Here is a 27,302-nt window from a genome sequence, read left to right as displayed (position 1 = left end):
GTGCCTGGCTGGCTCAGTCAGTAGAGCATATGTCTCTTGATCTCAGGGTCATGAGTTCCAGCCCCATATTGGGTGTAGAGATTACTTAAAATCTAACAACAACAAAAAAAGTTGTAAATGAGTTTTTGACACAACCACTGTCAGTCCTAGAATTCAAGTCTTATAAAATGATCAGGCCAGCTATTTGTTTCTTAAAATGTATGGAATTCATGGTGCTTGGGTTGCTCAGTTGTTTGGATGTCTGACTTCAGCTCAGGTCATAATCTCATGATTTGTGAGTTCGAGCTCTGCTTCGGACTCTGTGTTGACAGCTCAGAGCCTGGAGCCTGCTTTGGATTCTGTGTCTCCCTCCCTCTCTGCCCCTCCCCCACTTGCATTCTGTGTCTCTCAAAAATACACAGTAAAAAAATAAAATATGAAATTCAAGGTCTATTAAGTTTGGATTACAGGTCAAGGTAATAAGATACGGTTAAAGGACAGGATACATACGTTAGCCCATAACAACTCGGTTTGCTCAAGCTGAATCAGGACTGGGAAGAGAAAGTTCATGCAGTAGAGACTGAGTTAGTTCCCAAACATGAATACCTATCAGAATCGTAAATAACCAATCCTTAAGACCCCATTTCTAGTTTTTTGTGTTTAGAGTGGGGGTCTGGGAATCTACACTCTTAAGCATCAAAACTTGATTCTTTATGATCAGAGATCTATCTAGTCTTTGGAAATACTAACCTACACTGTGGTCCTTCTCAGTTTTCTTCACTTAGAGGAAAAAAAGTTGGTTAGACATAAAAAGGCCTTTGTGCCTTCAAACAGTGGAGTTGATATAAAAAATGGGGTTACTCTTTAGAAAGACAGCTCAATCTGCTGGGTACTGGTTAGAAGACTAGATCCTCCAAAGAACACCGCATCCTGGCTAAGTCTGTCTCTCAGGAAGGAATCTTTTGAGTTCAGATGCCAGCTCAAATATTTCTAGAACTTTCCTGTACATCTTCTCTGAAGAAAGATGCAAGACAATACCCAAGGCTTTAAGCCTTCTTGTAATGTATTTTATTACAGACTGATTTTGGAGGTAGCAAAAATAGGCATGGAATGTTATCATAGGATCTCTTGCTTTTACAAAGAACGATCCTTCTGTAACCTGGCTCATCTTTATAATCAGTTATTAAACTTCAAAAAAAATTCAAGAAAATTTGCCTTTTGAAAAACTTATGATTTTCATATACACAAAATTTTGAACCAATGCAATAAGTGAAAATTCTTGAAGTTCAGCCTTAATAGGAAGTTCCCCACCAAATCTGCCCTTTTTATTTCCATATTTAAGTTCCATATTTTAGCAGTATTTACTGAATCCCAACTACATGCCAGATGTAGCTCTGTGTAGAAATTGTGGCGTGATCCTAGCCAGCTGTTTCCTTTCCCTTAGCATCGCCTTGGGTCTGTCACAGGTCCTAATGATTCTGTCTTCTCTGCAGTTCTTCTGCCTTTAGAGCTGTGCCATCTCTTACTTGAATTGTTTGTACATTATTCAGGAATTTTGCTGGGAGACCCTGGGTTTTAGTTTACACATTCTGTACATGGGGACTAAATGGTCATAGACACATTGGAGAGCCCTGTTCCAACTGCCACCCTGTTCTGCAGGACAGAAAGGGAGCTGCTTTGATCTTGAGGAGACTTGGAGCAGTAAAATTTGTGCAGCTATCACATTTCCTCGTGGACTTTGGTTTCAAGGAGATTAGATGGGCCTCAGTGGAGCCCTGGGGGTGAGGCCCTCTCCTTCACCGAGGGCAAGGGCTGTTCCTTGTGCTGCAGCTATTTCCTGTTTCTTCTTTTATAAAGTGAGAGTCAAAAAGCAGCTAATTATAAAATAAGAAAAATTAAACAAATTACCATTTTGCTGTCATGGGGGATAAAAAGCTGAGTGGTACAAAGTAAGACATTTATTTGACTTTAAATGGCCAACGGATGGCTTTTCCAGGAAGACTGGTTATTTGTCAGGCTTAGTGTCAGTTGTCTGAGCTCACTCATAGGTGACACTATTTTGAATAGTTTTCCGTTACATAGGTCTAGCTAAGTTGTAACCTCCTTTAGTTCTTTGTGATCCCCATAGTGTCTGCTAAGCACAGAGTGAATGTTTTAGAGAATGTCTTGACAGGATGTGGGCAAGTCCTCTGGGGGACTTTTCACCCCCTGACCTCCCAGACCAGGGAGAAGCTTGCAGCAGATGCTACTGTGTGTGCCATTGCTCTTTCATCTCCTACTTTCAAAGAGGCAAAGTTCTCAGCCAGTGGTGCCCTCCAGGCTTATGTTTGGCCACCTCTAAGAGACTCTGGAATTCATAGAGAGCTGTAGTCTTAAGTACAACTTGAGTTCAGCCTCAGGTCTCTTGTCCTCAGGGTTACCAGCTGATCTTGAGAGCCCCATGATTTTAAGCTACTGGTGGGAAATAGCAAGAAGGTTGGGACCCCGAGTGCAGTAGAGCTGGTTTCTAGTGAATAGTAATGGAAAGTTAAATACCTTTTGTCTCAGTCTAAATGTAAAATGAATGAAAAATGTCTGCCTTGGGGCGCTTGGGTGGCTCAGTCGGTTAAGCATCCGACTTTGGCTCGGGCCATGCTCTCGCGGTTCATGAGTTCAATCGCCACATTGGGCTCTCTGTGCTGACAGACCAGCTCAGAGCCTGGAGCCTACTTCGGATTCTGTCTCCCTCTCTCTCTGGCCCTCCCCCGCTCGCACTCTGTCTCTCTCAAAAATAAACGTTAAAAAAAAGTTCTATTTTTAAATAAAGGAAAATGTCTGCCTTACTTAACCTAAATTCTCTTTTTGAAGATCAAATGAGGTATGTTTGAGAAAGTTCTTGAAAAATATTAAGTGCTACTCAAAGGCAGAATATAAGCTTTGGTGCCTGGAGGAGTTTGGTCTAGGAGCATAGGTGTAAGCCAGAACGTGTTCTGTCTGTTTACTGAAGTTTCTAGAAGTTTCTGTTCCCCCACAGCACACTCCTCACATCTGTGAGCAGAAGGTTAGAATGTTGAGGGCAAGTTCTTGGACAAAAGCAGTTCATCTCTGTCCATAAGCTCCAACCACACATGATCTCCCAGGAAGTCCACTTCCTAATCTTGAATTGTGGGTCTAGCAGGCAAGTTAGTAGTCAGTGCTACCTCTCATGACAGTGTGCAGAAAAGACTTGAAGGGTCAAGTAGTATTAAGTAAATAACATTCCAGGTTCTAAAAGCAACCCACTTGCAGCAAAAAATCTGGGGTGGGGGTGGGGTCTCATCAAGGCATTCAGATCAGTGCTTTAGAGCTTTTCTATCACTGAGACATGCAGTAAGGCTGTAGTGAGACTTGAGTTTGAATATCAGCTTCACCACTTACTGTGGTGACCTTGGACACTTTCGAACCTCAATGTCCTCATATAAATGGGAATATTGATACCAAACTCCAGATACTTGTGAAAATTACATGAGATAATACACAGTTTTCCATAGCACTTGACACATGAGGGACATGTAACAACTGTAGTTGTGTTTGTTAGTAGCTGTACTTCTAACTAGTAATAATGGCATTGAATAGATATGAGGGTAAACTTAAACGTGTTTAGAATGTATCCATTTTTGTATTGATAACAATTTAGAAATTACAGTATTTTAATAAGTACCTATATCCCTTTTCTTTAGCAAAAATTGTTTTTGATTGAACATATCACCTTTAAATGATTCTGAGCAGTTTTTATAGAAAGAAGATGTGTATTTGAACCTCGTTACTGATAGATTCCATTTATAAATCTCTACTACATATCATGATGGGTTGCTTTAGTTTCTTTGATGCTTAGGAAAAGCTACTAAGCAAATCTTTAAACTACCCATTTATTCCAGATACTAGTGTATGTTTACTTGTAAATTTTTGATGAGAAAAATCTGATAGTGGGCACCTTCATTCATGAAAGACTAATTCAGTCTATTGAATTTTACACATAAAGAGCCATTTGGTTTCTAATAAGTATGTTAGTTAATTTCTGTCTTCCGACTCTTCCCATTTTTAGTTCACTGATCAGTAAGTACCTCCCTGTCTCGGGAGTTCCCAACATCTAACCCAGCCTATGGGAGCCAGTGCCTGGACCTAAACACACACTATACATTGTATACACTGTATATTAGTCAGGCCTATCTACACCACTGTGTCTAGTTTTGGATCTCCCATTTAGAGTAAGTTCTTTAGTTTGTCATAAAAGTGAAAGTAAACCCAGTCATTTTAGAAGAATGCTTAGCCCAGAATAGATGAGACCTATAGTTGCACAACAAACTCTTTGGTGTATAATGGTATTTAGAAGATTCATGGTGACTTCTAGTGGACATAATGCTAGGGCTGTCTGATACGGTTATCAACTTCTTGGTGAAAGGAATGAATCTTTGTCAACAGGAAGTACCCCAACATGGAAAAACAGTACGGCAGTTATGTTGTTTAAGAGGATACTTGTCTTAGCTTGGGCTGCCATAAAGAATACCACAGACTGGGTGATCTGAACATTTATTTCTCACAATTTTGGAGGCTGGCAAGTCCAAAATAAGGTGCTGGCCAATTTAATTCCTAGTGAGGGTCCTCTTCATGGCTTGCACATTTTCTCACTGTGTCCTCACATGGTAGGAGGAAAGAACATCATCTCTGGTGTTTTTCTTTCTCCTTATAAGAACATTAATCCCATCGTAGAGGCCCAACCCTCTTGACCTCATCTAAATCTAATTGTCTCCCAAAGGCCCCGCCTCCAAATACCTTCATTTGGGGGGTTAGGGCTTCAACATACAAATTTGAGGAGGAGACAGGTTCAGTCCATAACAATGCTTAACTGTTTTAAGCCTTAATTTTATTGTCTTTAAAAATAGAAATAATATTTACTCATTCATAAGGTGGTTCTGAGGTTATGTATACGCTTAGGAATTTGGTACATAGTAAGCTCTCAAAAAATTAGTTGCTGCTATTCTGATGATTAACTTTCCATATTTCAGGGGTGTGCTAGAAGCACTTTTGATATTTGTTGAAACACTGGGCTAGATAAATACTTTGAGTTCTAAGAATGCATTTTTATATTTTTTTCTGTGCTTGTGAGCCTGAAGATAGGGATGCTGCTCTATGAACATCCTTCAGTTCCACATTGCTCTGTGTGGGCATCTTTATGTCTGTCTGCTTTCTGATTATGTATTTACTCTGTCCTTGCTTTTTCTCTGAGTTTTTATCTCTTTCTGCATCCCTCTTAGTCTCTTTGTCCCTGTCCTTGAATTTATTTTCTCCTCTCTTTTTTTTCTCATCATTCACTATAAAATATGGTGAGTAATGTACAATGTATATTGTTTTACTGTATTTTTTAATCTTTGTTTTATTTCAAAAGATAGTCTCTTCAATGAGGTGTATCCCTGACATGTGACTGGGTTACTTGATTGTCTTTCTGCCCTTGTTCAGAGTCCCACTTTCCCAGGCATTGACCAGGACAGGTGTCAGAGGACTGAATTTGTTCTCACTTGGCTTTATTATGGCTAGTGCTGAGCTGGACATGTAGGAATAAAGTTTTATGGTACTAGGTAATGCTTAAAGAAGAAGCTGGGGTTTTTTTTTTTTGTTGTTAAAAAAAATTATTTTTTAATGTTTACTTTTGAGAGAGACAGCGAGCAGGGGAGGGGCAAGAGAGAGGAAGACAGAGAATCTGAAGCAGGCTCCATCCAGGCTCCGAGCTGACAGCACAGAGTTGACATGGGGCTCGAACTCACAAACTCTGAGATCATGACCTGAGCTGAAGTTCGATGCTTGACGACTGAGCCACCCAGGCGCCCCTGGATGAAACTGGTTAATATATCGCACATATAACAACCAGCTGCTTTTCCCCCAGACATAACCATGGGGCAGCCCCCTCTCCCAACCTAGTTGGAGCGCTCCTCCTAGCAGAGTTGTGCCCCTCATTCCCAGGGTGTAGTGAATGTTGCGGCACCAGGCGTCCCTTTACTTTTGTTTTACCAGCCTTTGTAATATAAACAATTGTTTTATATCTGCTAAGAAAAAAACCAATCATTTGATAGCCTTTATTTTTCTACATTTAGCAACTGGCATTTACACAATAGACTTTCTTGTATAACAGCACATCCTTTAACCATGGTAATTAAAATCATTTTGAATAGATGTAGTTACACTTAATTATGGATTCTGTGCTCTAGTTGATGTAAGCTTATTACACATTTAGTTTATAAGACTTGTTTTATGGCTGAATGAGGATGCTTAAAGTTATCATTTTTCAGTTTCTTTTAAGGAAAGGCCTATATAATTAGTTACGAAATTTTTAAAAATTTATAACAAAGCTCATTTTTAAATGGCTACCAGTCAGTCAAGCAGTTATACAAAGATGGACTGCTTGGGTGCTGATTAATGTACATGCCATGACAAGCAAAAAGCATGTCGTGAGCATATATTACATATTATGAACATTCTGATGGACAGTTCTAGGTTGCTAAAAAATACCATCTGATAAAAGAGAGTGAAAATATGAACTGTACAAGATTAAATTTTATTTCACCTTTGTTTTTGGAGACATTCCTAACATAAAAATTGTACACCATGACCCCAGAAATAAGGAACAAAAAGATGTTTATTCTCTTTTCCTCTAAGTGGTAGTGCTCTTTTATGAAACAAAATATAATGAGATATTCAGGTAGCAAGTCAGCATATGAAAAGATGTTCAGCGTCATTAGCCATTAGGGAAATGCAGATTAAAACTAATATCACCTGTACCTGTCATCATGGTAAAATAAAAAAGTACCAAATGATGTCAAAGATGTAGAAAAATTACATTTCTCAGACATTGCTTGTGGGGGTGTATAATGGTACAGTGACTCTGGTGGCAGTGTCTTTGAAAACTAAGCACGCAGTTCTCATTGAACCCAGCAGTCACATCCCCGGGGGGGATTATTCTAGTCAATTCGAAAACTGATTTTCTTAAAATTTTTTTTAATGTTTATTCATTTTTGAGAGAGAGAGACAGACAGAGCATGAGCGGGGGAGGGGCAGAGAGGGAGGGAGACACAGAATCCAAAGCAGGCTCCAGGGTCTGTCTGTCAGCACAGAGCCCGACATGAGGCTCAAACAGATCATGACCTGAGCTGAAGTCGGACACTTAAACTGACTGAGCCACCCAGGCGCCCTTGAAAATTGATTTTCACACAAAAACCTGTACATGAGTGCTATGGTAATTTTAACTGTAATACTCAAAAACATGAAATCACTCAGGTGTTCCTCAACAGTTGAGTAATTAAACAAACTATGGTACCTCCGTATTATACAGTGCTGCCTCACAATAAAAAGGAACAAACTGTTGATACATGCAACAACCTGGATGAGTCTCCATAGCAGTATAAGAGGGAAAAGGCAATGAATGACAAAAGCTTATATACCTAACTTTCTTAAAAAGGTCAAAAGTGACAGAAACGAAAAACAGAATTAATGGTCTCCAGGGATTAAGGAGAGAGTGAGGGAATTGGGTGTATGTGGCAATAGGAAAGATCTTTAGGATGATGGAAATGTTCTCAATTTTAACTGAATCAGTGTTGGTACCCTGATTGTAATATTGCACTAGAATTTTGCAAGATGTTGGAGGAACCTGGCTTAAAGGATACATGGGATCTCTTTGTATTTCTTAAAATTGCATGCATGCAAAACTATAGTTACTGCGAAACAAAAAAGATTAATTTTTAAAAATGAGATGTAATACAAATATTCTGATGAAACAGTATTTCCTCCCTACACATGTTTCTAATTTTTTTTTGTCTCATTTATTGATGGTTCATTTGATCCTTTATTCATTGAAGAAATAATTATTGGGCACTTGGTATATGCTTAATTTGGCCTTACCTAATGAATTATTCTAAAACCAAAATCAAAACTAACTTGCAACTGTTTTATAAAGGATACTACCTTATTTAGTAGTAAATTTTGCAGCCAGTGTACATCCTCAGAGCCATCTCTTCTGGAGGTGCATTTTGGGGCCTTTGTAACATTAGCTTTAAAATACTCAAAAAATTTTCCGGGGTAAAATTGTGGCTGTGCTCAGTAGTATAAAACTGATGGGTCTTGATTACACATTCATCTGTGTATAAGAGCAGAAAAAATGTCTGAGTGCAATCTGGGCACTGCCAGCAGGCACTCGCTCACCTGTGAGGAGTAGGGTGAGTTTCTCTGGAGGCACATGTCTTAGCACACCCCTAAGTTTTCCCACTGGAGTAGCATTCTTTCTCCCATTTCAGCTTTGGACTTCTCTCACAACATAGAATGTGATCTCTGGTAGCTTTTCTGTGCATGTAACTTCAAGCTTAAGGCACCTGAAAAGCTGGGGGTAAAGAGACAGATGTGTTTATGAGGAATGATCTGGAGAATAAATTGTCTTTTCTCTGGTTCAGTGAAAGTTGGCCTTTGGCTTAGCCAGAGCCACGGAGGATCTCTTGTTTGGTCTATGTCCCTCCTGTCCCCAGGCGAATGACTTGCTGAATTGTGCTTTGACATAATACTAGGGTTGTTGGTGTCTAATGAATGAAATGTGGTGGTATTTGATAAGTGGAGATGAAATTTGATAACGTTAGGACTAAAGAGCTATTTTTTTCTAATTAGTAAAAGAATTGAGAGGGATTCAAGGAGACTTCCCTGCTGGTCTTCATTGCATACTATATGGTAGGCGCCCCAACCTGTGGTCAGATAAAGCCAGCCCTAGCCTCAGCCACAGCGGATGTGGGGCAGAGGAAGCAAGCATTTCCTAGCGACCCTGCAGCCTGGGTCAGGTGCACATTCATGTCCATCTTTAACCTTTTCTGGAGGATCCTTTTATAGCATAGTGATCCCGATTTGACTAGTTAATTGTAGTTGACCAACAAGATTAAAACCCTTTTCTGTACTTTGAACTTTATAGAACATGAATGTATGTTCTAGTGAGTTGTGTTCAAGCACTGAGGGGATTTTTGATAAAAATAACACTATAAATAGGTTAGACCCAGTCTAGCTCACCCAGAGTTTGTTTATTTAATCTAGCATGCCTCTGAACCATATTCAGTTTTTGTAGAGTTTGGTAGAAAATTCATCTCTCATTTGTCTTCAGCAGAAACAGTGGATTTTCTGGTTTCTCCCAGATGTGATCCTTGGTCATTTTTTCTGCTTGGCTGCTGTGGCCAGAGTGGATGCAGTTGCCCCAGGTTCCTAGTGATCTTGGTCAAGAGGGCAGTGGTGGTAGTCCGGGTTCTTTGATGGTTCTGTGCAGGTTCTAAATTTCAGAGGGACACCCCTGCTGGTAGCTAGCAGAATCCATGATGATGGAAAAGGAAAGGGAACTTAGAATTTTACAGTTTGGCAATGTTGGGGAAGGAATTTGAGTTGGAGCAGGAAGCACATACAGTACACAGATAATTAATATATTAGAATCATGATCAGCCCTACAAAAGAAAATCAAACCTGGCTCCTCTGAGGGAATGACAGTTAAATAGATGTCTAAAGAATGAATGAATTAACCCAGCTGGGGTGAGGAGAGAAGTGAATTAGTGGCATGCCTCAGGCCCTGGCTGGGACAGCCTCTCATGATACAAAGGAGAACCATCTGATTTTGTCGTTGTGTGGAATTGTGTAAAAACAGTGGTAGCGTGAGACTAACTGGTTCAAGATCAGCACAGTTAACAATATCTAATATGACCTACAAATGCTCAATATACTTTTAATCACCACTGTTTTTTTCTCTGTCATTAGATCCACAGATTCAGTGTTACTGTCTCATCTATTTTTTTTTTCCCTGTCTTTTGTAGTTTCAAACCATGAATTATGTGGGACAGCTGGCTGGGCAGGTGATTGTCACTGTGAAGGAACTCTACAAGGGCATTAACCAAGCTACTTTGTCTGGCTGCATCGATGTCATTGTGGTGCGACAGCAGGATGGCACCTATCAGTGTTCGCCTTTTCACGTTCGATTTGGGAAGCTGGGAGTCCTGAGATCCAAAGAGAAAGTGGTGAGTACAGGAGACAGCTTGTTCTCAAGAAGGGTGAAAGGTTAGATGGGAACAGAATAAGTTGTTCCTGTGTACTCTCTCTGGCTCTTTTTTTTTTTTTTTTTTTTTTTTTTTTAAGGAAAACCTGTATAATGTTGAAGATAATCATATGAGAAGTCAGCCTTTATGTTTTATTTTGAAGTTGCTGCTGAATTCATAAGCATAGAAAGTCTCTCCAAGGGGGAAAAAAAGCTGAAAATTATCTTGATAATCCCATTTGTTGCAGCTCAGAGGAGCAAAATAGAGAAACTGGAGTTGTAAATGGAGAATGTTAGGTATATTTAGAAAAAGTTTCTTTACCTTATATACTACTTTAAAATATTTAGAGCAGTGGCTTCATACCGTTTATGAATGGAATAGACTGAGGTAATCAAGAATACATTACATTTGTTTAAGTAAAATTAATGCCAGTTTTCCTTGTTTTGAGAAAGCTGTTGAATCTTATTTGTATTTAAATTTTGTTAGTGATACCAGGACTTGTCTCCAGATCTTACTAAATGCAAACTCACATCATGGGCTTGTTGGCGTTTAGTTTTATTTCAGGGAAGGTTCATTTAGAAAGAAGATAATTTGTATTTTCCTTTTTCTTACATCCTCTCTCCTTCAAATATTGGAACAATGGTAAGACATGTTAGTATATTTGATGTCAATCAAGTTAGAAAATTGAGCTAGTAATAAAACTTTGCAGGTACATGGTAGTATTTTTTTACCCTTCTGCTCTTACCCCACATTATTTACCTAAACAATGGAGGGAGATTTTGTCAGGATTATAAAGCACAATGAAAGATCTACACCATTTTGGGTCACAGAACTAGATGTTAGAGGACCACTGGCATAATTCGAATCATCTATTTTCAGATTTTGGCTGTTTTGCATAGCTAATCTTATTCTATAAAATAGAAATTTGTGTTTTAATTAAACTTAAGTTTTTTGGGGGATGGAAGAAAAGGCTTATGGGTTGCACACAACTATATATTCTCCCCACTTGCCCCCCCCCCCCCCGCCCTCAAAACACACATCTTTTTTCCGAGGTGTTATAAATCAGTATTTCACTGGAGAACCACCTTGTAGGATGGCAGGGTTTGTATGGTCGGCCTCTGTTCAGAGACACCCTTTGGAAACCAAAAGCAGTCGCAATTCACTTAGTAACTTGGAAACTTTCCCTTGCAAAACAGTGTTTAGCCACAGTTTAGCTTCTTGGAATTTTTTATTTCTAGCCAGTAACACTAACGTATAGTACTTTCAGTTTTTATCTGCTTTGGGAGAATCTGTACAAAATTGTTTATGCGCTGAAATTTCCCATTAGTTGTGCAAGGATCTATTCAGGAAATGGCTTATATGGCACTTTTGTTTGTTTTTCTGTGATCTGGATTTTGATCAGTAGATTGGTTAAGTCTTTTGGCCTTTCAGAATGGAATCTGCAGGCTGATGTTATATGTAAGCATTTGTGTATCTATAAATGGTGACCGGACAGACAACATACCTCTTTCTACATGCTGTGTGCCTCTAATTAAGAAAGTAAAAGTTCAGTACCAGGCTACCCAAATGACTGTATTCTGTATCTTGTCAAACCCTTGGATTTTAATAGTCTGTCCATGAGACACAGGAAAAGGGAAAATTTCTTTTGTGCTAGTACCCCTAGGAGCTCAAAGGATGTGTTTGAGCAGAAATTTGGCTCTTTGACTGAAACACAGCTTTCCTGCGACAGTAAAACCAGAACCATGTCTGCCTTGAGATACTCAGGCAGTTTGGATTAACTGTCTTATTTTAGGTCAGTTTGGACTAGGGAAAGCTACTCACTGATTTTACACTAAGACCCCAATTATGGTGACACCTATAATGGTGGCAGCTGGACTGGAAATCATAATCATCTTAAAGCTTCTGGTTAGGGAGATACCGTATAATAATTTTCCCACTGTCACTGGTATGTTTTTGTTTGATAGAACACCACTACTCCCAGTATATTTCATAACCCGAGTTGAATTTCAGAAGGTAAACCTGCAGTTGCTGTTTTTAAAACACTAATTTTGTTGATTTAACGCAAAACTAATGATTTGATTACTTATCAAAGTTAAATAATCCAGTGTATTAGACAGGAAGTTTCCATTGTGGGTGACAAAAATCCACCTCGCACTAGCTTAAGCAAAAAAAGGGAATTTATTGGCTTGCATAACTAATGTCCAGGAGCATTTGAATTAATCAGGTCTTTGAGGGTGTTAACCAGAACCCTTTCTCTGCCCACCTCTCAGCTCTGCCTCCTTTTGTGTATGCTCTCTCTAATGCAAGATGGCCACAGTACCTCCTGGCTTATTTCCCATGAACTCAGCAACCCTAGGGGAAAGAGACCTGCTTCTTCCCACAGAAGTATCAGTGTTTAATCTCCCTGTCAGACTTGAGTCACATGTACCTTGCAGACCAGTCACTATAGCTGGGGTGGAATGTACTGATTGGCTTGGCTTGGACAGCAGCCCCATGAAGCCACGCCTGAAACTGTCTGAAATAGAGGATGAGGAGATCTCCAGAAGACACCACTGATACTCTTACCTGAAGAGTGGTATGCCAAAACAAGTGTCTGCTATAGCAGGTATTTCTAAAAAGTAAATCAGTTCTATTTCAACATCTCAGTCATATATATTGAGCAAGATTAAGCCACAGTGTAGGAAGTAAGACTATGTAGATAGGAATATTGTTTTAGATACCAGTTTATAAGGACTAGTACATCAAAATGAGTACCCTCTTTAAAATAATCACCTTGATAAAAAAAAATTAAAAAAAAATAAAATAATCACCTTGGGAAGCATTTATTCCAATTTGGTGCCATCTCTCAAAATATTCCTTAATATTTTTGCTTTGTTACTTAAAGAGCTTCTGGCATATTCTTTTAGTACCCTTAGTATTGCCGCAATTTGATGTTAGATTTAATTTGGGGGTACCCAAACTCCATTTAGAGGCAGAATAAGAGACTAGTCATATTGGAAAATGTCATATTTGATCACTAAAGTTAGACAGGCTATAAATGAAGGGTGAATTTTTTTAAGATGGTTTAAAACCAGACTGCATTCTGAAAGAGGCATTGTTCTATTTTCCTAGCTCCCTAGGATAAATGGATAACCTACAAAGATGAAAAATTTGAAGGATACTAGTTTGAATCTGTTGTTTTTTTATGAAAGGTAAAATAACTTTAATATTTAATTTGTGTGTAATTTAACTTAAAGAATTTATACAACCACAAATCAATAAACAAATGATGATTTCAATTATTTTTATGTCCAACTTCTAGTTGAAAAAATGCAATTAAGTATTTAAGTCATCCTGAGAAACCTAAAACTTGGCATTATGGAGCAAATTTAGTTTTCCCAGTCCCCTTGCTCTTACAGTCTAGGAAAATATATCTATTTCTTTACTTCATCAGCCCTCATGGAACTTAGAAAACATTTTTCCTCTGTAGAAGCTGCTGCTATTAGAGCTGCTTCGGAAATAGATGATTCTAGATGCTTATGTGACTTCAACCAGTTTATTATGAAACACATTTTAAACTTAACCTGAAAATAATATTTTTTTAGCCCAGGAATTTGTTGCACTACTTGGTTTTGGAAGCGTTAGATTCCATGTCATGCCCAGCTTTATTTAAGCCATAAATATTCACAGTAATCTAAAACATGAAGAACTTAGTTGAGAAATGAATTAATGTTTGTCCTGTGGAAACTTATTTTATGCACCCTTTTCTTTTAAGAAGTAAAAGAGGGGCGGAGCGCCTGGGTGGCTCAGTCGGTTGGGTGTCTGACTTCAGCTCAGGTCATGATCTCACTGTTGGTGAGTTCGAGCCCTGCATAAGGCTCTGTGCTGACAGCTCAGAACCTGAAGCCTGCTTCAGATTCTGTGTCTCCCTCCCTCTCTGTTCCCCCCTGCTTGCGCTGTGTCTCTCTCTCTCTCAAAAATAAAAAAAGATTTTAAAAAAATTTAAAAAGTGAAAGAAAAATGAGTTTCTTACAAAATAATAATTTTGTTAACATCTTAAACAGGAATTTTCTTTTGCATAGGATTTTGTTATTTTGTATTTAATAGTTGCCTATTTTTCTCATTTTCTGTTATAATTTTTTTTCCTTTTTTAAGAGCTTTTTTCATTTTGTAATTAACACAGTAACACATATTCAAAGGATATAATTTTAAAACTTTTACCATAGGTGCACTCATGAAAGCATCACTGTAGTCATGACATGGAACACTTAGCTGTCCTCACAGTCTCTTCCAGTCTGTGACTGTTCTGAGTCAGTTTTTTAATGACATTAGCATATTTTTAACTCCTATATTTTAGATGTTTAACAAGTTGCAAATGTATTTTAAATAGTTTCTGTATCTGTCACCCACTTCTTCCCCTACTGTTGACATGTCACATGACCGTGGTACAATTTATCAGAACTAGGCAGTTAACATTGGTATAATATTATTAACTAAAGACCTTATTCAGATTCACTATGGTCTTTTTGTCTATGATCCTATCCAGGATCCCACATTACTTTCATTCTATATTCTGTAACCATTCTGTCTTTCCTTACAACCTTGACTTTTGAGGAGGACAGAATGGTTATTATGTACATTGTCCCTCAGTTTGAGTTTGTCTGATGTTTTCTCATTTGGGGAAGAATAACACAGAGTGATAGTGTGCCCTTCTCAGTATATCATCTTAGGAAGCCCATCATGGTGCCGTATCTCATTATTGGTGATGTTAACTTTGATCCCTTGGTTAGTGGTGTCTACTAGGTTCCTCGTCTAAAAATTTATTTGTGGGAAGAAACTTGGAGATTGTGCAAATATACCGGTTTTCATCGTACTTCCACCCATGGATTTTACCATACATTGATGAATTTTGCTTGCAGTAGTTATTACTGTGGTGTTTGCCAAATGATTTTCTGTTTTCCATCCTTTCTACTCCATTTATTAACTGAAATTCTACTGTATCAAAGAGCTATCCTTCTGTTTACTTATTCAATTATTTATTCAGATCAGTATGGACTTCTGAATATTAATTTTACTCTTTGGGTTATAATCCATTATTATCATTATGTAGTTGCTCAAATTGTCCCAGGTTTGGCAATTAGTAGGTAGCTCCTTCAGGTTGAGTCCTTTTGATATGTTCCCATCATTTTTTGAGCACTTCCTTACTTTTTGGCACCATGAGCTATTTGACAAGAATCTACTTTACCTGCCTCAGCCCTGGAATGTAATTATTTTGTTTCTCTGAGGAGCAGTGGTTCCTTTTATTAGAGAATCGTGTCTAGAAACAAAGCATCTGGTCACTAGGTGTGCTCATTACTGAGGTGTCATTGCCTCTAGGCCCTGTCAGCAGGCAGAGCTGGAAAATTTCTGTATGTAAATACGTGTACCTACATTTGTCTGTAAAAATTATGAGTTCACACTGATTCCTCTGATTCCAGTCCATCCCTAGAAGGTTCCTTCTCATCTCCTTATTTATAACTTCTTTTTCTGACAGAAACATGGCTCTTATTACCTACAATATGTTTACTTATTTGTTCAATCCTAAAATACACATAAAATAGTTTTAGAATTGTTACCCACATCTCTGTGATTTTTTTTAATTACTACAATATTTGTTTATAGTGCTTTTTGTCTTTAGTCTTAGAATATTTAGTTTTATTCCTTATCCCTTAGTGTGGTTATGTTACTAACAGGATTTTTATAATAAGCATTTTGACAACATGTTTCAGTTAATGATCTTCACTGACCTGATGTGACCCAGCACTCAGTGTCAGAAGGGATAATTAATTGGTCCTCACTGGGAAAAACCCAATGGTTTTGCAAAGTTAAGAACACTTAAATTGTGGACTACTCTATTTATATACGTATTACATTTTTCTGTACTTTCGTTTTTATGTCCCCTGAACCAGTCTAAAACTGGAGTTTACAAGTTTATCTGTAAGAGTTTCGAAAGTTGGTGTTCATTTATTATTATAAGATGTTTAAAAACATTTATTCACAGTCTACAGATGAACGACTACATTATTTTTAAGTGGTAAGTAGTATTTAATATTATATATAAACAGTCCTTACTTTGCATGGTCGTATAGATCATTAAAATGACTGGGCAGATTTCAGCAGCATGGATGGAACTGGAAGGTATTATGCTGAGTGAAATAAGTCAGAGAAGGACAGATATCATATGTTTTCACTCATATGTGGATCTTGAGAAACTGAACAGAACACCATGGGAGAAGGGAAGGGGAAAAATTGTTACAGAGAGGGAGGGAGGCAAACCACAAGAGATTCTTAAATACAGAGAACAAACTAAGGGTGGAAGGGGGTTGGAGCAGAGGGAAAATATGTGATGAGCATTGAGGAGGGCACTTGTTGGGATGAGCACTGGGTGTTATATGTAAGCCAATTTGACAATAAATTCTATTCATAAAAAATATATACATAGAAAAAATGACTGGGCAAGTCAAAACCCAAAGCAAACTTAATAACTGAGAAAAATTAGGATTTTTCCATGAATTTTACAAATTTTTGTAAAAACTTTCTATTGTCAGTTAAAAATGTGTAAGAAAATGAAAAATAGTAAGTTGGTGTTTAGTACACTGCAATTTAAAACATTAGGAACATTGAGAACTAACATGTCTTCTTTGTAAAATAACTTAGCAAGATTAGTTGGTTTGAACAGTGCTTGCCTTCTTGATGTAAAACTTAGGATACCGAACAAGCATCTCTCGTGTTGGCAAATTTTCGTATGCTTTTCTGAATTTGGATCACCTTTCAGGTTTTCAGCTCTGAAACATTCAGTGTCATGAAGTATGTCAGAGTTCCTTCAGTGTGGACTTTTTTTGCCCACGTCACTTCCTCTGGGCCATCTTCATCCTTTTTGTCACAGCCACTCTGCTCCTCTGTGTGGATGAGCCTGCCTTCACCAGGTGCCTCTGGCTGCACATGTTGAGCCTTTCAGGTGGCAGCAGGGTCCCCATTCCCGCAGTCAGCTATTTCTTCTGTAACTGTTGACATGCAGTTTGAAGTTTACTTCCAGTAATGTTACTTTTAGTTTGTGTCATTTTGATCTTGGCCAGTTTCCTCTTAATTATCCATTTTTATAAAATGTCACATGGGTTTATCAGTGGGAAACAAGAAGACAACTACCACTACAAGCTTTGCTGTCTGTGCCTGAACTGAGTAATAATAGATTTGGTGCGCTAGTCACTAGTGCACTTTTTGAAAAAGTGATGCGATGGGTTACCAGTCATGCTGGGCATCTGTTTTTATGTAGTGATCTGTAGACAGAGAGCTGGCAATGAAGTCTGTGCTCTCTGGAGTTACAGGTAACATACTGCATTAACTGAAATTTGTGGTTGTCTGAAGCGTGCCAGCTGAGGCCTGTCTGTGGTGTAACTCTGGAAGTGCTCAATTGCTTGTTGACCATAACGTTTCTCTATTTTATGCCATTTGGGAAATTAAGTACAAGATTTTATGTTCTAAAAATGATACAATATTTTCTTTCAATCCCTGGTTACCTATCCCCTTCCTTCCCAGATCTGTTTGGTTTTTTAAGGCAGGTTGGTGGGGCAGGTAGCAGTGTTTCTCAGAGACTATCACTCCAGGAACCTCAATACTAAGTTTGGCTTGAGAACCCAGAATTTAGGCTTCGTTTAGCATGAATGAAAGATTTAATACTAAATCATACTTTCTCTTCTTAGATTGATATAGAAATCAATGGCGATGCAGTGGATCTTCACATGAAATTGGGTGACAATGGGGAAGCTTTCTTTGTGGAGGAGACTGAAGAGGAATATGTAAGTTCTAGTGGGCCACATTTACTTTACACATTGTATTCAGGCTCCAGGATCTGTCCCCAGACAGAAGTGTTCAGTTTTCATGGTTAGTTATAGAGGTGATTGTTGCAGGTTAAACCAGCTTTAGTTTTAGGTTGAAGAACTAAGCTGTCAGAAAGGAGCTAGAGTGAGTGAGGCTCTTTTCTCAGCACCAAGTGTCAGAATACAGAGAGCGTATAGAAGGCCCTTGCACTTGCTCTTTTTCTCTGTCTTTAGTGAGCTTTCTTATTTAGTATCTGTTACAGTTTACACCTTGACTGGAAGTTAGTTCCACCTAAGTAATGAAGGCATATCTCTCTGCAGGCTGTGTGTGTGTTTGTACATGTGTGACCTTTAAACTTGGAAAACATGTTTAACCGTTTTGGTTAGGGACATTGGATCGCTAATCTTGAATAGGCTTGTGAATGAGTTTATTATGGTCTCCAGAGATTTAAATTAATTGGCCTGTATCTTTTTAAACCATTATTGCATGTTTGGCTTCTTTAAGTAAGAGAGAACAGTTTGTTCCTCCCCGCCCCTTCACCCCATGTATCCACTGATGGTGGTAAACTGTTTTTGATGGATCTTAGAAGAGGCATCTTCTAGCTGTCATCATAAAGAATAAAATCTCAGCAAAACTGATAACCTTCAAGTTATTAAGGATACAGGACTACTTTTTTGGGGTTTTCAAAGAAGAAAAGTCACCAAAAAATAGAATGAGATTGTTTATCATTTTTAGTTTAGAGAGAAACCAACAATTTAGATACCAGTATGTAAAGCATCAGTGCAAAGTATGGTTATGAAAACAGTCCAGAGCAGTCTTTTTTTTAGTACTTATTAATTACTTGTTTTTATATTACCTTGTTTGTGTTTGCTTGGCCTTATCAAAGTTTTTCCTCATCAGAGACAGAAGCAAGAGGCAGAATGATACAATAAATGAGTTACCACAAGAATAAAATATATGTTTTTTTAACTTTTATTTATTTGAGAGAGAAAGCACACACATGGATGCAGGGGAGGGGCAGAGAGCGGGAGAGGGAGAATCCTAAGCAGGCCCCACGCTGCCAGTGCAGAGCTGATGCAGGGCTCAATCTCACAAACCATGAAGTCATGACCTGAGCCAAAATCAAGAGTTGGACGCTTAACCAACTGAGCCACCCAGGTGCCCCAGGAATAAAATATTTTTGATGTGTTCCTTAAAATCATGTATATTTCAGGACATTGGTTGATTAGGCTTTGTGTAAATCAGTGAGCGAGAGGGCTGGGTTATCGATCATTTGTTACGTGGTTCTCGTGGTCATTTCTGATGATTCCACTTACAACTATGCTTAGTAAGGTTAACTTGGAGAGTGTCAGCTTTCCAGCCCCTTTTGCCTATCCCATGTATCACCAAATTATTCAGATTTTCTTTCGTATGCTTCTCTGTGAATTTTTTTTTTAAATATTAATTCATCCAACATTACTACTCTATGCCACATACTATGAATAAAATATGCCCCCACTCTCCAGGAGTTTACAGTTATAAAAGGGATAAGCGGGGCGCCTGGGTGGCGCAGTCGGTTAAGCGTCCGACTTCAGCCAGGTCACGATCTCGCGGTCCGTGAGTTCGAGCCCCGCGTCGGGCTCTGGGCTGATGGCTCAGAGCCTGGAGCCTGTTTCCGATTCTGTGTCTCCCTCTCTCTCTGCCCCTCGCCCGTTCATGCTCTGTCTCTCTCTGTCCCAAAAATAAATAAACGTTGAAAAAAAAAAAAAAAAGGGATAAGCATTACCAACACCCATCTGGCTGCCATTTATTTACATACTTGTTTCTCTCAGACTTTGCTCATCTAAACTGTAGATCATCATCCTTTTCAAGCTGGTAGTTCTGTATCTAACCCTGTCCTGTTAATAGCTGCACAATCATCCATAGTATGGATACACCACAATTTAACCATTCTTGTACTGATAGAGATTTAGGTTATTTCATCACCCCCAACACAATACACATAGTGCTATAATAGAACTAGGAAACACCACCAGAGACAAAATAGCTTTTAAGAAGTACCAGTAAACTTTGGGGCACCTGGATGGCTCAGTCGGTTCAGCATCTGACTCATGATTTCAGCTGAGGTCACGATCTCAGGGTTGTGGGATCAAGCCCCCTCCACTCAGCACGGAGCCTGCTTAAGATTCTGTCTCTTTCTCTGCCCCTCTCCCCTACTCGTGCATGAACTCTCTCTCTCTATCTTTCTGTCTCTCTCAAATTAAAAAATTTTTAAAAAGTACCAGTAAACTTTATTTATACAATTAATAAAAAAGACCATTGAATTAAAAGGCCCTGGGGGCGCCTGGGTGGCGCAGTCGGTTAAGCGTCCGACTTCAGCCAGGTCACGATCTCGCGGTCCGTGAGTTCGAGCCCCGCGTCAGGCTCTGGGCTGATGGCTCGGAACCTGGAGCCTGTTTCCGATTCTGTGTCTCCCTCTCTCTCTGCCCCTCCCCCGTTCATGCTCTGTCTCTCTCTGTCCCAAAAATAAAAAACGTTGAAAAAAAAAATAATAATAATAATAAAAAAAAAAAAATAAAAGGCCCTGGAAGTCAGAGACCACAGCCTGTAACTTGGGTGCCCTGGGGACATGTGGAATAGTATCCTGTCATCACAGTGCTGGATAAACAGAATTTTGGCTCCGGGGTAATATGTCTATCAAAGCCAAATTCAAAAGCTTGATTTAGAACAATTACAGAAATTCACTCATTTTCAGGACTACTATGTAAAAACTTGAGTATTCTAAGTTACTTGAAGTTAATTTATATGTTACCTACCTTCCATTTCCCCCATGATACAAAGGGGTGAAGCCAGTAACTACGAAGTTAATCTTCTGAACACCAGACTTTGGTCATTTATTTGATATTAAATTACGAGTTTATTTCTAACTGTTGGGCCTTATTTTCTTCTTTTGAATTCCTGAAAGGATGTTTTATTTTTATTTATTTTTTTTTTAAATTTTTTTTTTCAACGTTTATTTATTTTTGGGACAGAGAGAGACAGAGCATGAATGGGGGAGGGGCAGAGAGAGAGGGAGACACAGAATCGGAAACAGGCTCCAGGCTCTGAGCCATCAGCCCAGAGCCTGACGCGGGGCTCGAACTCACGGACCGCGAGATCGTGACCTGGCTGAAGTCGGACGCTTAACCGACTGCGCCACCCAGGCGCCCCTGAAAGGATGTTTTAAATAACGTTACAGTTTTAAAATCTGCCAACTTCATTTGTAACAGGGTATTGTGTATTTTAATCACCTTTTCACCCTCATTTAATTTAGCAAACACAATTTACCGGAGATCCTCACTTCACTTACCTGTCCTACTGCCCCCTGTCTGATGGGGTGTTCCTGATCCCTGCCTTCCGCTTTATCCTGTTACTGTTCTTTGTAAGTTTTTGACAGAGTGCTTCGTATTGCCTCCTTGGAATGCTGCTGTTGCTGCTTTGAACTTCCCTTTATAGAACATTTAACTGGCTGTGCTTTAATTACAGTTTTGGTGTGTGTGTGTGCTGATTTGGTATATTGGTTCCTTCAAATATATTCAGTTACATGGACCAGATGAATTATCTGTGTGTACCAGGGTAAAGACCTATTCAGAATAGAGTGGGCAGTAACATAGTTCAGTGTGACATTCTTACCTTTAAGGACTATGTATTCTTCCTACCACTGTGAATTTAGATATGCAAAGAGTTCATTATTGTTTTGATTCGCTGTCCACTTTGTCAGGGACAACTTTTCTTTCTCCATGTTCTCCTTAAGGAAAAGCTTCCTGCCTACCTTGCCACCTCACCAATTCCTACTGAAGATCAGTTCTTTAAAGATATCGATACTCCTTTGATGAAATCTGGTGGAAATGAAAGACCATCTCAGAGTTCAGACATCTCCCACATGTTGGAAACGGAAACAGTTTTCACTTCAAGTTCTGTGAAAAAGAAAAAACGAAGGAGAAAGAAATGCAAACAGGACAGTAAGAAGGAAGACCAGACCGCTTCTCCTGCTGCAGAAGATACCGTGGATGTGGAAATGAGCTCTGACGATGACAAGGGGGCCCAGTCAGCAAGGTAGGGCTCTTAGTGTGGTTGTCAGGCATCCACACACACTATGGGCAGAGCTCAGGTACAGTGAATTGTTGTTGTTTCTTTCATGGATCTGCAGTGTGAGTTTTGCACTTGTTTTTCCCCATGACAATTTATTGTGGAATCAGTGTAAGAGGCATTTTTTTTTCCTTTCTGCTATTCTATAAAATTTGCCATCAGACGTCCTGCTGTGGTATTGACATACCACTTGAAGCAGACTGGCAGTGTGTGTCTTTCCATCAGTAGGTTTCCAAAAGCCAAATAAATTGTAAGTTACAAAGAAGGTCTGAATTAGTGACATGGCCCTGAGGCCACATCTGGTGTATATCCCTACTCAGTAGTCTTGGTATCTCACCTGTTTCTGAGAAGTTTAGAGTTTTTATTTTGAGTTTATCATCAAAACATTCCCAGTAAATTGAAAAGGAAAGGAGGATTTTTGTGTGTGTGGTGGTGGTTTTTTTTCAAGTGAGAAATCTTTGACCACTTATTTACCAGCTCAGTAGAAGAGCTCAAATATGCCAATTTTTAGGTCAGCACTGGGTTTGGAAAGTTAGGGGGTAGAACATGTATTTTTTTGTTCAAGAGTTCAATTTGTAAAAGGTTATCTTCCACCTGTTCACTCAGTGACTGCTGTGGCATTGGAAGAGGACCATATGTGTGTCATGGGGTGGTTTACTTTACTGATGAGCATTGGACAAGAAGTTGTTGCCCACAGTGACCCTGAAGTTCTACCTACAGTTTTTTCCAAGATCCACCAGAAAGGACACTGAAGTAACACTTTTGCCCTTAAAGTTTATTCGTGTCCTTTATCATAACACAACTGAGCAAAGTTTAGAACTCTTGAACAACCTGCAGCTTCAGTTTAGGAAGTTAAAACATTTCTAAAACATATGCAGAGTTACCTGATAAATGTACAAGAATCATTATTCTAAAGGAATTAATTTACAAAATTAATGTTGAAAGTGAATGCATTGCAGATATAGTAGTGCATGCCTTACTTTCTAGATTGTGTGAACAACTGCCTGCTTCAGCCAAATCTGTCAGAATACTGATTTGGTCAACAGTTCATGGTTGTTAGTTCTTTCTCTCTGAGCCAGAACCTTGCTTGCTTGGTAAGCAGGCATGTCAGAATGCTTGTGAAGTAGTCGCTTATGATAATTTTCAGGAGTTTGGTGGTTTGCTTTTTCTCTGGATTACGTGGATCATAGATACTGCCACGTGGAGGAACTCTTTCCTAAAATCTCCTTTAAAAAAGGATCTGCTTAATTATGCAGCCAACAGAAATTAGGACTTAAAAAAAAAAAAGGACAAAATGTAATAGTCTTGAGAATTCAGGTCAGGTGTATACTGAAATAAGCACTGAGCTAAAAGGTAGAAGACTGGGCCTCTTCTGTTTTTGATTGTGGAATAGCAGCCACTTGATTACTCTGGACCTTTGTTTTTTAATCTGTGAAATAAGAGAATTGAACTATGTGGTTTGCAAGGCCCCTTCCAACTCAGTAGATTCTAAAATAATTTGGAGAAAGATACTTGGGATCAAAAGTATTAGCAGCATATTAAACAATCAGAGAAAAAGAATAGGAAGTCAACTGCTTTTGCAGTTGTGCAACCTAGAAATCAGATAGGGTTGGGACATTTGCAGCTTTCGAGTATCTTCCCCTCCTCAGGCCCCTACCACTTAGGAAAGAAATTCTGTTTCCAGAGAAATACCTAAAAGTGGTTTTTATTTTATTTTGATAAATAGTGTCCTACTTAAATAGCATTCTCTTTACTTTTCAAGAATTTCATGGATAATAGAATTAAGGTTAATTGAGGCTCCATGAATGAAGCAGGTGAAAGATGAAACCACCCTTAAACCAAGTTGCTGTTGCATAGCTAGGAGAAACACATTAAGTGAAAATTGGAGAGCTTTAAACTACAGAGAGCTTTGTGTAAATTGTACCTAGTGAGCCTCTCCCTTACTCAAGATGGACTTGTATGTAGCATGGAAGCCTTGTTTGTCCTTCCAGAGGATGGAAGGATGTGTTAGTGTGTATATGTATTAAAAATGTTGTAGCTAGGATAAGTAGTCTTTTGGAGGGAAGAGTCTTTTCGGATTGGATGGTGCTGTAGCACAATCATGGGTGCAAATGTACAAAATATGCCACTGGTGAAATACTTAAAATACCCAGCACTATTAAAAATGGAGGCTTGGGGCGCCTGGGTGGCGCAGTCGGTTAAGCGTCCGACTTCAGCCAGGTCACGATCTCGCGGTCCGTGAGTTCGAGCCCCGCGTCAGGCTCTGGGCTGATGGCTCAGAGCCTGGAGCCTGTTTCCGATTCTGTGTCTCCCTCTCTCTCTGCCCCTCCCCCGTTCATGCTCTGTCTCTCTCTGTCCCAAAAATAAATAAACGTTGAAAAAAAAAATTAAAAAAAAAAAAATGGAGGCTTAAGACTGCACCATCAGAAAGGAATATCTTCTTTTAATCCACCAAAGCAGACTTGTTTGCAAGTTGTATCTGGGAGCTAAGTAGAGGGAGCCTAAGACTTTTTATAAACAGCCTCTATTGCCCTGAGGCTGCGGACTTCATCTCCTGATCAATAACTGGCTTCCAGAAAACTCTCCATGTTCTTCTCTGATGACTGGAATCTTACAGCCTGCTCCCTGCCTTTCCTCCCTTTGATTTCTGACACAGTAGACAGAGAAACATTGCAGGGCTCCTTTCAATCCTATTATGAGGTTATCTTTTATCGCAAATGTCCCATATTCAAAAGCAAAATGAGATCATTAGCCACACTGAAATTTATTGACCAGTACTGTGCTAAGGCTGAGGATAAACATATTGTTTACCGAGTTAGTAATCTTTGGTCATGGTGGTTAGCAACCCTATTTATCTCTTACATAATACCCCCAGTTAAATAGACAAAGACTCATTTAGTCCCTCTAATTTATCCCACTTAAATAAAGCAGGCCATTTATTTTAACTTTCTATTGATTTTTTTTCCCTGCTTTTAAAAAACTGAGATAATAATTTACATATAGTTGTATTTATAGAATTTAAATATGCAAGTATGCAACTGAGTGATTTTTGTCAGTTGTATATACATCGTGTAACCGCTGTTGGCTTTTGAATAGGAAGGATAATTCGTTTATGAAATGGTATCGAATTTGAAGCCATGTTGAGATACATCTGTGAAGGCTGAAGTGTTCTCTTATACACACTTAGTATGAACTCCAGCAACTGGACCTCCCACATCCCCCAACCCTGACTCAGGGTTAAACTGTTTACCCTACTGCAAATTCTCTGTTCAGTGTTAATGTATGTAATTGTCCTATATTTTGACACGGATGTAGTCAGTGTTTGTACTGTTGTCTTCACATTCCAATATCTACACTCCCTTTTACCCTCATATCATGAATTTAAGTTCCTCTGTCATGGTCTACCTAGCCTGTTGAATGTTCTTAGGCACAGGTGCCATTTTGAAAAGTGCTTATTAGTAAGTTTTTAGAAGCCTTATTTTATTTAATGGATCATGGGACCAAAGGGAACCTCAACATCAGCAACCTTTTTCATCACCTAAAATAATCGTCTAAACTAATGGGCCTAATTTTTGTCAGGATATGCCCAGAGAAGACCATTTCATGTCTTCCCTGGGGTATAAGTTCTTAATGGTGCCTGATCTTGATCTTTCTTTCTCTCAGCAATATTTGACTAATACCAGATTGCTTTCTGAGCTCTTCTTGACTTACCTTTTATACTACAGTGAAATATATGCCAAATAAGTAAGTTTCTGTGACTTTTACATTGTTCTTTTCAAACTACTTTCAAACCACATGGATAGTGATACGTCAAACTCTACTCTCCTTTCAAATTTGTCAAATAAACATCTGATTCATAAGCATCACATTTTCCCTTTTTGTTACCATTTGATGTTCATTTTTTAAGGGGCACTGGGATGGCTCAGTCATTTAAACGTTTGGCTCAGGTCATGATCTCATGGTTCATGAGATTGAGCTCTGCGTCGAGCTCTGTGCTGAGAACACAGAGCCTGGTTGGGATTCTCTCTGTCTTTCCTGCTGCCCCTCTCCCCCACTTGCACTCTCTCAAAAAAAAAAAAAAAAAAAAACCTGAAAAAAAACACCCTCCTGATGTTCATTTTTTGAGAAATAGAATGTTTTTAGCTAGATATCTGCCTTTTTTCAAGTATACTGGTTTTTTCTCCCCTTGAAATGAGGTATTATACCAGAGTTTAATTCTTCTGAGAGAAATATTAGAGTTGGGAAAACCTTAAATTAGAAGATACAACTATATGGAAAAACTATTGCATGGCAGAGGTAGTAAAGCAGAGCATGTTAAACAAAGATATAAAGGAAGAAAGGTAACATTAAAAATTAAAGTGATTTTTACCTTTATTTTTAGTCTGCCATATTAAGTAAATACAGATATTCTCATTTTATGTAGAATATCTGTCCTGGTAGAATGTAGAATTTTTTATGAGAAGCTCTCAAACTGGAAAGTATAGTTTTTCTTTATACTTCTCAGAGCTCTCAGCATAATGCACTGCGTAAATCTCATATAAACTCTGAAATAGACAGGACAAGTGATAAATTTCCAACTAAATATGAAAAACTGGGGCCCACAGTGCTTCTGAGGGATGTTTTCAAGGTTATATGGCAAGTTAGTTACATTAACTATGCAGATTCAAGAAAAACCAAAGGGTAAATTAATTAAAACCCTATTGGCATTAGTTCATCCTCCTATAAAGACAGAGAATATGGGGACATGTGCAAGGGGGAGGGGGAGAGAGAGGGAGAGTGAGAATCCCAAGCAGGCTGTGTGGTGTTAGCACAGAGCCTGATGAGGGGGCTCAAACTCACAAAACATGAACTCATGACCTGAGCTGAAACCAAGAGTCAGACGCTTCACCAACTGAGACACCAAGGCACCCCTCATCTTCCTATAGTTCTAAGGTCTGTGTATGAATCTTAAAAAAACATTTTTTATGTTATTGTATCATCATCCTCATATCTGCACGTCATGTAGATTCCAAATAAGGAGAAAGTTCTCAGGTAATTCTTGGTCCAAACAAAAAGAAAAATAAGTTCTGCATGTTTTTAAGAGTTTTTTAGAATATTTTTGAATTTTTGAACCATAACTCTTGTTTTTAGCTCATAGTCTTATATTTTCTTTAATACACAGAAGAATATAGTGAAAGAACAAGGATTTGTTTTGAATACAGCTACTTACTAGCTCTGTGACTCTGGGCAAATTACTAAACTTCTCTGGATTCTTGATTTATTTGATATCTAAAATAAGATATTCTTGGGGTGCCTGGGTGGCTCAGTCGGTTAAACCTCTGACTT

General features: G+C 38.7%; 1 protein-coding gene across 2 annotated transcripts in view; it reads left to right on the top strand.

Annotated features, from left to right (window-relative positions):
* The window catches only part of LPIN2 (lipin 2), an 85,803-nt gene that overhangs the window by 33,754 nt on the left and 24,747 nt on the right, over window positions 1-27,302 (top strand). For both annotated transcript variants that reach the window (XM_047087092.1, XM_047087091.1), the window contains exons 2-4: window positions 9,816-10,016; window positions 17,753-17,848; window positions 21,643-21,944. In XM_047087092.1, coding sequence (XP_046943048.1) covers window positions 9,825-10,016; window positions 17,753-17,848; window positions 21,643-21,944 — 590 coding nt within the window. In that variant the 5' untranslated portion in view covers window positions 9,816-9,824. The remainder of the gene's footprint in view (window positions 1-9,815; window positions 10,017-17,752; window positions 17,849-21,642; window positions 21,945-27,302) is intronic.

Source organism: Lynx rufus, unplaced genomic scaffold (assembly GCF_022079265.1).
Source record: "Lynx rufus isolate CCGP_SWC_20201006 ecotype Redwood Valley unplaced genomic scaffold, mLynRuf1.p SCAF_22, whole genome shotgun sequence".
In the NCBI taxonomy this organism is placed as follows: domain Eukaryota; kingdom Metazoa; phylum Chordata; class Mammalia; order Carnivora; family Felidae; genus Lynx; species Lynx rufus.
Note: the sequence above shows the minus strand (reverse complement) of the source record. Positions and strands in the feature narration are given on the sequence as shown.